Source organism: Struthio camelus, chromosome 5 (genome assembly GCF_040807025.1).
Source record: "Struthio camelus isolate bStrCam1 chromosome 5, bStrCam1.hap1, whole genome shotgun sequence".
In the NCBI taxonomy this organism is placed as follows: domain Eukaryota; kingdom Metazoa; phylum Chordata; class Aves; order Struthioniformes; family Struthionidae; genus Struthio; species Struthio camelus.
Genome location: NC_090946.1, coordinates 38,379,811 through 38,393,757, shown reverse-complemented (window position 1 = coordinate 38,393,757; position 13,947 = coordinate 38,379,811). Strand labels below are relative to the sequence as shown.

Genomic DNA, 13,947 nt, shown 5'->3' with positions numbered 1-13,947 from the left:
GCACTGGGAACAAATGATAATTTTTTCCACAGCCCAACTTCTCACGTGCCAATATGTAACTTGGAAGAATCTTATCAAATCTGTATCAAGGAAGCACTGGTTGATATTCATACATTGCTTTGAAAGGGAACCCTCAACATTAAGTACAACTAGATACAGGCAAACACACTCACTTTTAAGCCTTTACAAGATGCACAAAACTAGATACATTTTATTTCAAAATGACCATAGCCCATCAGAAGAAAGAGATGATTTTAAGGGCAAGGGAGCGGGGCTGATTACTTCAGCAGGCTGACAGCCCAGGCTGCAACTCTCTACAGTGAGAGGAAAGCTTTCCAGTCCTGTTCTCATGCATCAGAGTGGTGTTGAAGGTAAAGGCTACCTGCCTTCCCTAGAGGAGAAGGAAGCGTCTTCCCCAAAAAGTCCACAGTAAAGCAGCTCAGGAAGGAAAAAGCAGCAGCTTATGGAGGAAGAGGTTTATAAACAGAGTGAGATGGGCACTGACCCAGAGTTGGTTAGCTGTGGAGACCAGGCACTTAAGCAGGGCAGGTTGAAGCTGGCAATGGGGCAGGTGATTTACAGTGAACACGGTCAGAAAATGGCACGCTCAGGAAGCTTGGAGAACAGGACACCTACAGTTTAAGTGTTCACAACCCCCATAGCCTTTAGTAGGAAGAGCTCCAGACATATGCCTCTGTGAACAGACAATAGCTTTTCCTTTCCCACTCTTCCTTTGTAGAGATTCTTAGATTATGAAGCAAGAGAGACCAGTACGACTGTGCAGCCTGACCTCCTGCATAACGCAGGCCATAGGACTTCCTTGAGTTAATTCCTGGTTAAACTAGAGAAATATCTCCAAGAAGAAGGAAAAAAGACATCTAGTGCTGATTTTAGAAATGGAGCTCCTCATTTTACTGCATGGCATATTTTCCTATCCTTTATTCTCATGGGTTTCTCTGAACTCTCTCCAACTTATCAGCAACATTCTCGAACAACACTGACAGCAATATTCCTGCGCAGACTGAATCAGTACCTTGTAGTGAGATAACACCCTCCCTACTTCTGCTGAGGATTTTCATGTTTGTGTCCAAGTACTGCATTTACTTTCTGGACATCATTTCCAGATGGGATTTTGTGTTCAGCAAACCACTATGTCCACTTTAAGTGTCCCAGCTCCTGAAAAGGCTTCCACACCACCACAGGTTCCCTTCTGCCAGCCCACCTACCTTTTCTGTTCCTAGTGTCTGATTTCACATTTGGCAGTCACAAAACACGTTATTTTCTCATCCAACATTCACGTGATCACATCTCTACCAGTAACTCGTCTCCTTTCACCACCTGTGACCCTCCCAGACTTTGGGCTCTCCATAAACATCATCAAAATTTACTTTGTGTTGTCTTCCAGGACATGGATAAACTTGTTGAATAGCATCAAGTGAAAACCTGATTCCCAGCTGACACTACTAGAAATACATTTGATCACCAACAGTTCCCCTTTCATTATCACACTGACCCTTTCATTTACTCAGGTTTTCATGTATTCAGTGTATGACACATTGACTCATTCTAGCTGCTTATTCACATAACCTGTGGTACAAGTTAAGTGCATTACAGAAGCGTGACATACCAACACTTTTACCTTTATCAACCAACTTTGTAGCAACACTGTGTTAGGTAAGACCTACTTTCCAAAAATCTGTAGAGATGAGTTATTAAAATCAATGCCTTCTTTAATTATGATGGATCAAATTCCTATCAGCTATTTTACTGGAAGCCAACATCAGGCTGCAGGTAGCCTAATGTCCTAGTTTGCGTAGGTTAGACTTGATATTAGCTTACCTATCAATGATTTCAAATACTAGCACACAACATTTTCTCAGTCTAAACACATTATGAATACATTACAAAAAAAATGAGCACTTATGTCCCTGAGAGAGGTGCTCACCCAGCCTTTTTAAAATTCCTGGATTCAAGCTGAGCAGAACAGCAAATTAAAAGATGTACTGTTCAGTAGTTTTCTGAGCTGCTGTTACAATAGACAGCATTATGGTGCTGTAGCAGGTAGCACCATCTAGCTTTTCCTCCAGTTACAGAAAAGACATATTCACTATTTCTCCTTCATTGTTAATAGACTTACCAGTTCCAGGACTCAGCAGATCAGCGTGCTTTTAGGATTCCTTTGGCTCCTAATTTACTTAAAGCTGCTTTAAATATTTCTTAATTTTACCTCCCACTGGTTTCACTTTTTTGCCCTTTCTCCTCCGCCTTTAGCCTTCCTCAGTTACCAGATTCTGGTTCATATACTACACTTTTCACTTCTTCCCTCCACTTCATTTTTGGGGAGCAACTCATAATTGCCTTTGTTTTTACACATAAATGCAAAGTTCCTCCAAAGGTTTAGAATAACAGACAGAAGCAACCTGTAAGCAGGGTAGGCTGCTCTTATTAACTGTTGAAAGGATTCCAGAAAGGGCATCTGCCTCCAATGTGCAGGTCTGTATGGCTATAAAGATGCTCATTCTTCTTCCGATGTCATGTGTACATGACCTAGTGCAAAAAGCCTAGCAGCACATTAGGAAAGATGACCCCTAGGTCAGAGGGATGCTGTGAAGATTCAGTTGTTGTTTGGACACAATAACAAGTCCCTTTGAAGGCAAAGGCAGCAGTGGCATGAGGCACAACGCCCCTTGGCAGACCTAGGGTACCAATGCTGCTGCTGCAGATCCCAAGATAAATCCCTCGGCACACAGATAGTGCCACATAATCTCTCCCTTTTTCATTACAAAATAGGTAAGAACCTGTCACATTTCTGCATGATACACGTTAAGGTCTCCAGCAGTTTAGCATGTTGCTCACAACGAAGGAAACAAAAACCCAAGAACATCTGAGCTGTTATTCTCAAACACGGATAAAATGTCCAAATGGGGTTAAACATGAACGAACCTGTGAATTCCTGCCCTCAAGTATGCCCCCTTTATCACTGCCACTCTTGTAGTTATTAGTTAACAGTCACAGACTCTTATCTGTGTGTATCAGCCTCCAAAACAGAGCTTTAATTTTACATTTTACTGGCACGTTTCCCAGATTTGGACATTCTTGCATGTGAAACAGTCATATAGGAATCCATCCCCTCCTCAGTACACAGCTCTTTCACTTAGTTCTCACTGCTGGCCTTTTAGAGGTCATCGCCTCTTCTTCTAAGAAAGATCTTGGATAGCTCGTATCACATTTTAGTTATAAAGTGCTAACCCATGGTTAATGATGGACTTTTAATTTGTAGGCTTTTTCTTCAGTTGCACACCATTACCAGAAATAGTAATTCAAAACATTCAGCCACTGACAAGCTGAGAAAGTGAAATAAAGCACAGCATTCAAGGCTCTGAGCTTCCCTCAAACAGCTACGAAAGTCTTTTCCCCGAGGTAAATTCATTTACCAAGATCCTCAGCTATGCCAACCATTTCAAGTCACTTCATGAAGCATCTCTTCAGGCTACACAGCTCACAATCGCAGCCAGTGCAAACATCAAAAGATCCCACTAAAAAAGAGTTAGAATCGATCTGTTCAGAGGATGACCACTGCCCATAGACAGAGACTAACCCCACGCTCTGGTAGCAAAACCGCTTCCATGCTGAGAGCTGCCACAGTATTGGCTGAACTTCCCCCTCCAAAACAGGACCTTCCTCTTGGTGAAGCTGTCCTCCACCCAACGGTACAGCAAAGCAGCATCCCAACAGGTGGAAAGGCTGACGGCAGGGCAAAACCTGGTGAACTGTCTTCTAGCTTGATGCACAGCTAGTTAGCAAGCTCAGAGGTCCTGCCAGACAACTACAGAGTAGGGTTGAATGTAACTGGCACAGCTGGAGAGAAAAGCTGGCACGGTCACAAATTGGAAATTGATCACCAAAAACTACAGGGCCTGGGTGATGTAGGATTTGAGCAGCACAGACAACAACTAGGGCTTATTTTAGTCACTGCCTACTAGTCCTTTACAGACAACAGTCATAAATTCATGAAGAGAGAAGTGTGAAACAATTTCCATGACTTTTAAACTCATGAAATACTGAAGAAAATCAGGACTACAAAAGATACCTGGAAATACCACCAGTTCTGCTGTGGCTTTTTTGGGAACAAGCCTCAAAACCAGGAGACTTAAACCTATTTTACAGCAGGGAACATGACAGTTCTGAGCAGACTTCTTCAAGATCAGTGACTTATGTGACAAACAGCATTCAGGTGCCATGACACCAAATTCCTGATGTCATCCCACTGCAAATGGGCTGCAGATAGGGAAATTCCAGTCTGTCAACCTGGAACGCCTCCTGTTGTTTCAAAGGGATGCAAGACTCGTTCTCACTGTCACTCTTTCACTGCTCATTGGCAAAGCATGTCATTAAAACCCACCATGTTCTGCTGCAGGATGGACACATTTCAGAGGGGGAAGAAGGAAGAGAGCCTCTGAAACTGAATTAATTTTAAGTGTGTCTTAATGAACCCATGGTGGCTTCTAGTCAAGGTGGAGAATGCTGCTGACTTTACAGGATTTGATACAAAAATCCTGTAGTATGGTCAATTCACAGCATTTGCCCTTTGTTGATCCAAAAATAGGAAGCAGCTGTCATGGGTCAACACAAGCCTCTGCAGACAGTTTACTATGTGGTGCAACTTCTCTGTGCTAAGTGTTGAGTAAGGACTGACTTACGGACACAGAGGGATGCTGACAAAGGAAAGCTCCCATGGAGCCAAGCCTCTGAAACAGTCCTGTACGCAGCAGAGCAAAGGCAGATACTTACTGCTCAGAAAGAATTTGCAAGTGACTTGAGTTTTTAAAATACATTAAATTCCCCTAAACTGGAAATTTCTCATTTTTGGTGTAGTCAGGCTTCTGCATTGATCTCACAGATTCACAGTTTAAGGGTAGGAAGGGAGAATTAGGTCGACCCGCTGATTCCCTGTAAATCACATGTCCTCACCTTTAACCTACAAATAGGACCAAATCTCTGTCTGAGGTGAGCAAGGGGAAGAGAAGCCAACACTTCATTAGAAGTTTATTTCACTTGTCAGCCACCATCACTGTCAAGTTATATTTGAATCTGTCTAATTTTTGACCCCAGGCAGCAGTTCTTTTAAAGGGTCCTGTAACCTCAAAGAAAAAGGCCGAAACAGCCAGCACATTGGGGCGCTGCTTTGGGAAAATGTAAAGAATTGCTTCCAAAGTTAAGGACTGTAACAAACCTCACCATCTTTGGTCAAAGTGAGAGTTGCACTTCTTTGCCTTTGGCTTCCTCAACATAAACATATCTACGTGTATTAAGGTAAAACAGACATGAAGACCCGGTACTAACACAAGATGACATTCCACCAATATTTTTCTGCCCAAGGACAGAATGAGAGTACAGTTAAGGGACAGAGGCTAGCCTTGTTCCTTAAGGAACTACTGGAAGGTGTTTGGATAACAATAGCAATAAGAGCTGAATAAAAGCATATACAGAACAAGAGCCCCGATTATGTCCCCATACAGTATCTTCTCAACGTTCCAGCAACTCTTGTGGTCCCTCTGGGAAACTGCTCCAATTTTCTCAACAATATTTTAAGATGCTGGAACCAGAAAGCCACATGCTGTAAGACTGACAAAGTACCTATAAGGGCTACTGACATAACATTACCTCCTTACCCCTGTCTACTATTTCTCTGATTATATTTCCAAAATTACAGTAGCCTTTTTTTAGGCTAAAAAAGTAGCCTTTTAGTAGCTAAAAGCAACACACAGAAAGCTCCCTTTAAGTTGACTGCCCATTCTGACCCCTAAATTCTTACAAGATGCTGCTCCTCAGGACTCAGCCTCTCATTTTGCAGAGCGTGTGCAGGCCGCTCCTTTCCAAGTTTATAACCCTCCACTTATCCATATTAAAGATGATTTTATTTCCATGGTCCATTTACCAAACAACCGAGATTACTTTGTGTAGCCATCCTGTCCTTATCAATAGCTACAATTCACCACACTTGTTTCTTGTACACATTTCACCAGTGGTCAGTCATGCTTTCTTCTGCATCATGAGTAAGTGCCAAACAAAACCTGCATCTCTCTTCCCCTCATTTGAAGGAAAGCATCATCACGCCTATTTCTTTGAAAACACTGTCTCCACATATCATGTTGCAGAGAGTCTTCTGTAAAATGATCAAGCTCTAGCTTAAAATAACTGGATTATTTGCTCCCTTCATCTAAGGCAACAATGCCAGAGCCTTGATCTTTTGATGGTTAAAAAAACATTATCTATGTTCATCTTAAAAGTTAATCCACAAACAGTTGTTTTATTTTTGTGCTAATACTGTGCTTTATCTTAGAGTATCTTTTTTCCTCCTTACTTATACTGCCACTTCAATTTATTTATTTGACAATGACTCCCTATCAATCACTATTTTCAGTTCCTAATCTACTTGCATTTTATTGATATTCTTTGGCATTAGTTAGTAATTGGCTTCTCAGGCACTAACTTAACTGCTTCTTACAATGTCTAAGAACATTATATCTGCACAGCTTTATTTAAATCAACTGCAAGCTTCTCAGAGAACAAAATTAGACCTGTTTGAGAAGTACAAGACACTTTCCGTACCATCATGTTTCAAGCATTAATTTTGTACTTCATATTTACCCAAATCTTGTGGCACGCAATCCAGCCTATCGTTTCCTGGGCCGTTCGCATGGCCTTTTACAGAACTGTCCCAACACGATTGTTCTTACAGTCACCTGGATTTTCTGTGATACACCAAGATATTAAAAATTAAAAACAGCAAGCCAGAGATCTCCTCTCATCAATCTATTGTTCAATTTGTTTTGAAGGAATATGCTTTTTCCTAAGCCCAGGTGCCAGCAAAACTTTGCCTATGCATAGGATCTATGCTATGCTATTCCAGCAGATGCTTTATCCATAAGCATCAAGTTTTGAATGATCAACTTATCTTTCACTTGCTGCTGAAACAGATGGCTGCCTTGCTGGCAAACATGCACAACTAGACAAAGGGAAGTTATGTTTGGGTCAGCAAAAGGCAAGTTTTCGATCATGCAGATGCTTTTATACAAAACAGAGAAGACGTGAAGTTACTGCTCGAATGGCCTTCTATTCTCACCCATGGAAAGACAAAAAGGCTGGAGCCAGGAAGCGCCTGGTACGCACATTCAGCTGAAACACTGCAGCTCTCCTCCTCCGGTGTTGCGTTGGGAGAGGGGAAGATACTGGAGCGCTTTTAATGTTTTATAAGGCACGCGCAAGAAATTCAAGAAGCCCCATCAGGTTTTGCCAGCCCTGCTGCAGAGCTGGGACCCTGCCACATAGCACTCATCACACTAACCAGCAGCATCCAACGGCTGCCCCGCTCCTCAGGGCGAACATCTCCAGGTCGCTTCAAACACAAGCCCATGCAGATCCTGAGGAGTCCTGCACTTGGGCAAGCTGGCCAATCTAAAAATTTCCGTGGGTAAGTGAGACCAGTGATTCATGTATTTTAAAATTTACTAAGGTAAAAAGGGAAAGGAAAGGGAAGGCGTGGGGGTGGGCAGGAAGCAAACCCCAGACACAGCGTTCTAAATAGCAGATGTGGCTATTCTGGCTAGTAAACTTCCACTTTAATTTCTAACCCGCAGAGATGGGAAATGATTCATGAAAAATCAACAGGATAAAATTAGCTGGAAAGCAGAGAGATAATTCACGCAACCCAACCGTCATGGGCTGAAGTGCCAGCACTACCAGCACTGCCTGGCATTTCAGCCTCCAGTGCCCTTCAGTGAATGGCATCCCGCCAGCGATCGGCCTCACGTATATTTTCTTAGTGTCTAAATTAGCCCCTCTGGAGAGCACATCCATCTTATAACAAGACAGCCTTTCACTCAACACTTCTCTAAAAGTTCCAGCCATTTTTTTAAATGCTACCTGCAATATTCTCTTTTTTTCCTTCCACAGGTGAATGTTTAGTGGTGCTGGAAGGTATGGAATGACAGGATGCAAAGACTCACACACACATCTGTAAAGCATGGCCAAACTACACGCAAAATTCAAACTGCCCGGATGTTCAAAAGTTAAGTGTGATTCGCCTGAGCACCCGTATCTTTTCCCGTATCAGATCCTGCATAAAGCTGACAACACAACAGCAACGAGTGCAGCAGAATGTTATGTGACCACTGGTCTGCTCTTATACACACTGGTGATTTTTGTAAAACTGCTCTTAAATCCTGTTACTTAAAAACCACAAAACCCAGTTCCATCCTTGATGCAACCACGTGACATCAAGCTTCTTTAGCAGATGGTATTATTTACAAATCGCAACCCTAAGCTGTTTATCCTAAAGGCAGGTGAGAACCTGCCCTCCAAGAAACCTCCTGACTTTCAGGAGGCATTTGGTTATTGAGCAATGCCATTTCCCACCATTCAAATCAAAAACTTTAGGAAGCGATCCTCAAATTGTAAAACCTTTGCAGCAGAGAACACTGCTACTTCAAAGCAGACAGTCTCAGCTGCAGGAGGAGCCCCATGTAATTGGGACCTATGGGTACAAATATAACATCAGTACAAAACCCCTGCTTTGGTTTCATTTGCCCAATCAGCACCTTTTCATTTCTGCTGAAGGACGTTACATGACAGCTCCTCTACATTTAGTATAGTGGCTTCTCTCTATTTGGGCTTCAGGACACAGAAAGCGGCTGCTTTCTTTTTACCGATTTGGCTCTCCTCCTGCTCCCACCTCCTTCAAGCGAAAAGGGAAAGAATATTTGAGGGAAAACAAGATGGTAGGGGTAAATCAGAGTTTCAGAAACACTTGAAAATATAATCAACTCAGCCCTTTAAAAGCATTAAAGACCACACCAGGCAGAATAAGAATAAATCAACTGCTCTACAAACTGCAGAGGAAGCAAAAGCAAGAGCCATATTTACTTCTTCTCATTTGTACCCTTTTGCAGGCCATTAGAGAGATAAGATCTCACAGTACAACAGACATTATTCAGGGCTGGTAAATCTGTCTGCAGGTTAGAGGCTCATATTACACAGCTTGGATGAGTACTGGCTGAGCATGGGTCACACCGACCCCCTTTTCCTTCGTGTAGGCAGCAGTCCAGATACTCCCAGCGTCAGATCTGCCAAGAAATCAGATATCCGTGTGCTGAATACACCACCACTACCATTTGATCTGCACATTCCCTTCCACATAGGGAGAGGGATGTTTAAACCCTGTACATCCTAATACAGCTAACCGCAAAAAAATTTCCAGCAGGGGCCGGGCACTTCTAGTCTGTTCCTTCAACCCTTGGTCCTCAAGTATGTCTTATACATAAAGGTATTGGGTTGCACAGAAATATCTAATCCTTTACACCGTGTGTGTACGTTTTTGAAATGCTCATTAGCACAAACATGGAACAATTCCAAGAACTCTTTCAATTCCCAGCCAAAAATTAAATAAATAAATAAAGGAACGCGTCACAGTGACTTCACATATGCAAATTACAGAGAGGCTACAAAAACTCACCAACTACCGCAAAGGAACTCAGAGGAACACCTGACTACAGAACTAGACCTAGTAAAAAAACCCAAACCGCCAGTCAAGTCCATGTTACCATCTGATTTAGTTGGTGCTAGCTCTCAACACCTCTAGGAGGCACAGTAAGCAGAGCCACCTTTCTGAAGGTCCTGTGTTTCCAACGCCAACGCAGTGCTCGCTGGCGAGATTCTGCACTGAGATTCAGGTACTGCTGCACCTGCCAAGCAGGCTTTCGCTACAGGATTTAGAAGGCAACTAACACACATGCTGTACATAAGAGCACCTAAATATATACAGGGGTGAGGCTCTGGAGCAGTAAAAAAATTGGGACTGGAAAAATTAATTATGATGTTTGCTCTAGTCTCAGGACTACTAGCCAAGTCCAAAATGCATGCCTACAAACACAGGCGTGCTTATACACACACACACTTGTATCGATATTCTGACTCCCCTTGCAGAGTTAGCAACAGAAGCATGGAAGATGTCAAGAAAGTTCAAACACCACTTAATATATTCACTTGTTCTTCACACTTGGAAAGTCTTCTTCGCAATCATAAAGGGAACAGAAATTCAGTAATTAAAAAGCTTCACTTCTTCAAAAGCTGATTGACTTCATCTGAGCTCAAAAAATATCTGCATGCCTAGGCAAGTACACATGACAACTCTATAACATATTTTATTGTTCACAGAAGTATGTTCTCAACATGTGTCATCAGTATTGATTTTTCCTGCAGTCTGTTTCCAAGTGTTTTCATTAAGTTCCTCTGAAGAGATGAAAAGACTGGACTCTGCAAACTGTGGCATATTTAACATTTGCAATAGCCTCTCCAAGCAAAATGTCTCCTATTTAAAGAAAGTAGCAGAGCGCATGGAAGTACTCCAGGGGCTTTGGAAAGGAAAAGAAAAAAAAAAGTGATATACACAGACACCAGCAAGTCAAGGATTGTCGAAGTGAAAGGTGTAAAGAGGAATGTGCTAACAGTGAAAAGATAATCCCAGTCAAACTTAATGACTTCTTTCAAGGATGATGCTATGTCTGCCTCGTCTGCTCAGCTATTTGAGCCTACAGTTGTAGCACTGTATTTAGCTCCACTCAGCATATTACGATACAGTTTATATGGTACATTTTCAAAATAAAGCTTCAGTGTACTGAACGGGAATGCACTGGACAGTATTTCAAGAAGATTATCAGCCTGGAAACAGTTGATGTCCCTGACCAATACTAGCTCCAGTTCCTAGCCTTCAACATGTTACACTTTGAAACTGTGTTCACTGGGAACCAGTAAAAGCTGCATGTCTGCAACTCTTTAACCCACATTCAGAAGTGTGGAACCAGCGTTCCCAAACATGTATTTATGACCTGCCTCAGTGACCTGGAAGGCAATGAAAATGGATAGGCTCCCTGGCTGCACGGTAGTGCTAAATGCAGAAGCTCCGCTGGCTCTCAGGAGAAGTCAATTAAAGTAATTCTAAAGCCATCCTCCAGGATAACCTTCCATGCCACCTCCCACACACTTTCACCATTGTACGCTCATACATCACCCCCAATACCCATGTTCAAGCTTTCACTGGCAACACAAAGCCCCTAACTACCAGCAACATAGCTTGCTAAGTTGCTCAAAGCACCTGCTCAGCATGGATGTGCAGAACCACAGATGCTCGGCTTCTCCACTGACACTGATTTCTGAACCATGGTGCCTCCTCCTCTGCCAGCCGTAGGCTCCCTTCCCACAGAGCTACAGACTCGCTGTGCCCGAGCCCCGCACTTTGCCCCAGGTGCTGTGCCTGCTGCCCGGGGAGGTGCAGCAGCCACCCCGCACCTACCAGGCCAGGACACGGGCCCTCTCCCACAGGACCTGCAACCTATTTGCAGCACATCTGTCTGGCACCTAAAGAGGGGGAAAGCAGAGGAGATAAGGTATCCATGGCAAAGGTGCCCAGTTTTGGAAATCTGTCCTCTCCCTTAGGCTGACAGTCTCAGTCCAAGGCATCTATGTCTTTTACAAGGCTTTTAAAGGGAAGACATTCATTCTTCACACTAACCACTGCACCAGCATCAGCTTAAATTTATTTTCCAATATGTTCTTATTAAGTGCACAAACGCCTAAAGCGTATTTGCCAGGGACACCACAGAAATGGAAATTACAAATAAGTATTGTGTGGGACATGCTGTGGTTTGTTTATTAACAGAACCTAAAGATTTGCTGGGCAAATCAATCAAAGTTAAACTATCTCATCCAAAAGCATAAGGAAGAGAGAAGAAATGGGACAAAAACTAATCCATTTGTTAAGCGCATGTTCAAACTAGATGACTTCACTTAAGATACCCTTCTGGCGGGCCCCTTATTAACGGCTGTTTGTGACCAAAGGATTGCACTGAAATAGTGTTCTGCAGTATGCATTACGGATCTCCCTCTGGAGGCTGCCAGTTTCTGCAGATTTCAACTTAAAACTTAAATTGTATGTATAATGTTTTTACCTTCTGACTGCAAAGAAACTGTTGCAAAGAAACTGTTGCAAAGAAACTGTTGCAAAGAAACTGTTGCAAAGAAACTGTTGCAAAGAAACTGTTGCAAAGAAACTGTTGCAAAGAAACTGTTGCAAAGAAACTGTTGCAAAGAAACTGTTGCAAAGAAACTGTTGCAAAGAAACTGTTGCAAAGAAACTGTTGCAAAGAAACTGTTGCAAAGAAACTGTTGCAAAGAAACTGTTGCAAAGAAACTGTTGCAAAGAAACTGTTGCAAAGAAACTGTTGCAAAGAAACTGTTGCAAAGAAACCCTGGACTGTTGCCTCCCCATGTTGTGCACAGAGGAGGCCTTTGAACAACAGCTCTCGGGGATGTGAACTATCCCGTTCATACAAATGAAGCATTGACCAGGAAGCATAATGGCAAAGGTTTTAGTGTCAATATTTTGAATTGCTTTACTGTCTCAGCAGAAACATGTAGGCTCTTGCAATTATGTGCAGAGTTTGGGATGGAGGGAGGAAAAACGACAGGGTTAGCATCGCCTCCATTGACTCGGGCTGAAGTCAGGAGCCTACATGGTGACGCAGCGACTAGACCTCTACAAATCCACATGGTAAAGGTCGTTTCAGATGGTAAGTCAAAAATTTATGCAGGCCCCCCTGCATCACTGCCTTCTTCTTCCCAGTCCTCTCATCTTCCCAATGTTTTCTATTATTAATGTAGTGCCTATCCCACAACAAGCACTTTAAAGAAAAACTTCTGTAACGTGGGATGCTTCTGTTCCCCTCCTCCCCCAGTTGCTCCTCCATCCACCTTGCTGTTCTCACCCTCCAATGAAGATGAACTGTTTTGTTTTCCCCAGTTCTTTTTCTGGCCTTACTCCCTTCCTCAAGCACCTTTCCTTCACCCTCTTTCTGAAGATGCCATTTAGGGTGATGCAAACCTGTTTCTCATGTTGCCCTCTCTGTTTTTAATTCAGGCAGTGTGTTCTACTACTGGAATTCATTTTCATGGCCAAGTTTAACCAGCAGAGGATTCTTGAAAAGCAGCATTTCACTATCTAGTTTTAAAAGGACCATCGCTCTACAGGCTTTATTCTTCCCCCATTTAAAAAGCCTTCAGTAGCAGAAAGGAGGTCACAGGAAGAATGCAGGAGTCAAAGCTAGCGAAATGAAAGCCTTCTTCATGCTACTACTGTAGAGAAGGTCAGTGCAAAAGGAGACATCAGAACTGTCTGCAGCTGCACAAGAGTTCTTGGCCCAAAAAACTTCACTCTGAATGACAGTGCTTCAGGCAAAAAGCGTGGTACAAAAGTGCTTGTGATGACAAGCATATAAACACAATGACAGAGAACCACATGCAGGAAAGTAGTGTCCCAAACCAAGGCAGTCAGGGCACTCTGAGACTAAGAAGATCAGGATTTTACTCCTAGCTCTTGCTTACATCCTCTTAGACAATTACTCACCCTTTTCATTCTTCCATTTTCCCTTTCACCAGATTGGAAGCACTGAGATGTACGCTATCTCTTGCTAGGAGTCTGTTAAGCATAGTGATGGCACCAGAATAGTAAATATCCAGCCTTCAGTGTTCAGGTATTCTGTGATTTGCCCAGTGACAGTGTTCGTTGAATGTGCTGACTGCCTCTTTAACGGATATATCTGTGCCTTAAGAAGCTCTCAGCCCTAGAGTCAGAAGAACCTGTGATCAGGTGAGAACTGAGATAAGAGAACTTAACACATTCGAAAATATGTCAAGTCTACCTAGAAGAGCATCATAAAGAATCCAACTGACTACCGATTTCTCAAGATGCCAGAAAGCTGCAATCCAATCTCAGGAATAAAAGCATTCTTTTGCTTGCTTTGGCTTTCTTAGGAAAACCAATTGCTCATAGGTCTTGGATACACACATTCCCAATACTAAGTGGGCATCGCAAGTTCCCCTCTGTGCTCAAGC

The 13,947-nt window shown here is 42.8% G+C and overlaps 1 protein-coding gene across 5 annotated transcripts in view; it reads right to left on the bottom strand.

Moving 5' to 3' along the window:
• PRDM11 (PR/SET domain 11) overlaps window positions 1-13,947 on the bottom strand; it is a 53,185-nt gene that overhangs the window by 35,269 nt on the left and 3,969 nt on the right. The window contains exon 1 of one of the 5 annotated variants that reach the window (XM_068945590.1): window positions 13,460-13,756. The exons of 3 other annotated variants lie outside the window; for them this stretch is intronic. In XM_068945590.1, coding sequence (XP_068801691.1) covers window positions 13,460-13,468 — 9 coding nt within the window. In that variant the 5' untranslated portion in view covers window positions 13,469-13,756. Of the gene's footprint in view, window positions 1-13,459; window positions 13,757-13,947 lie in introns of those variants that run through there. One more of the 5 variants, XM_068945595.1, reaches the window with a different exon arrangement.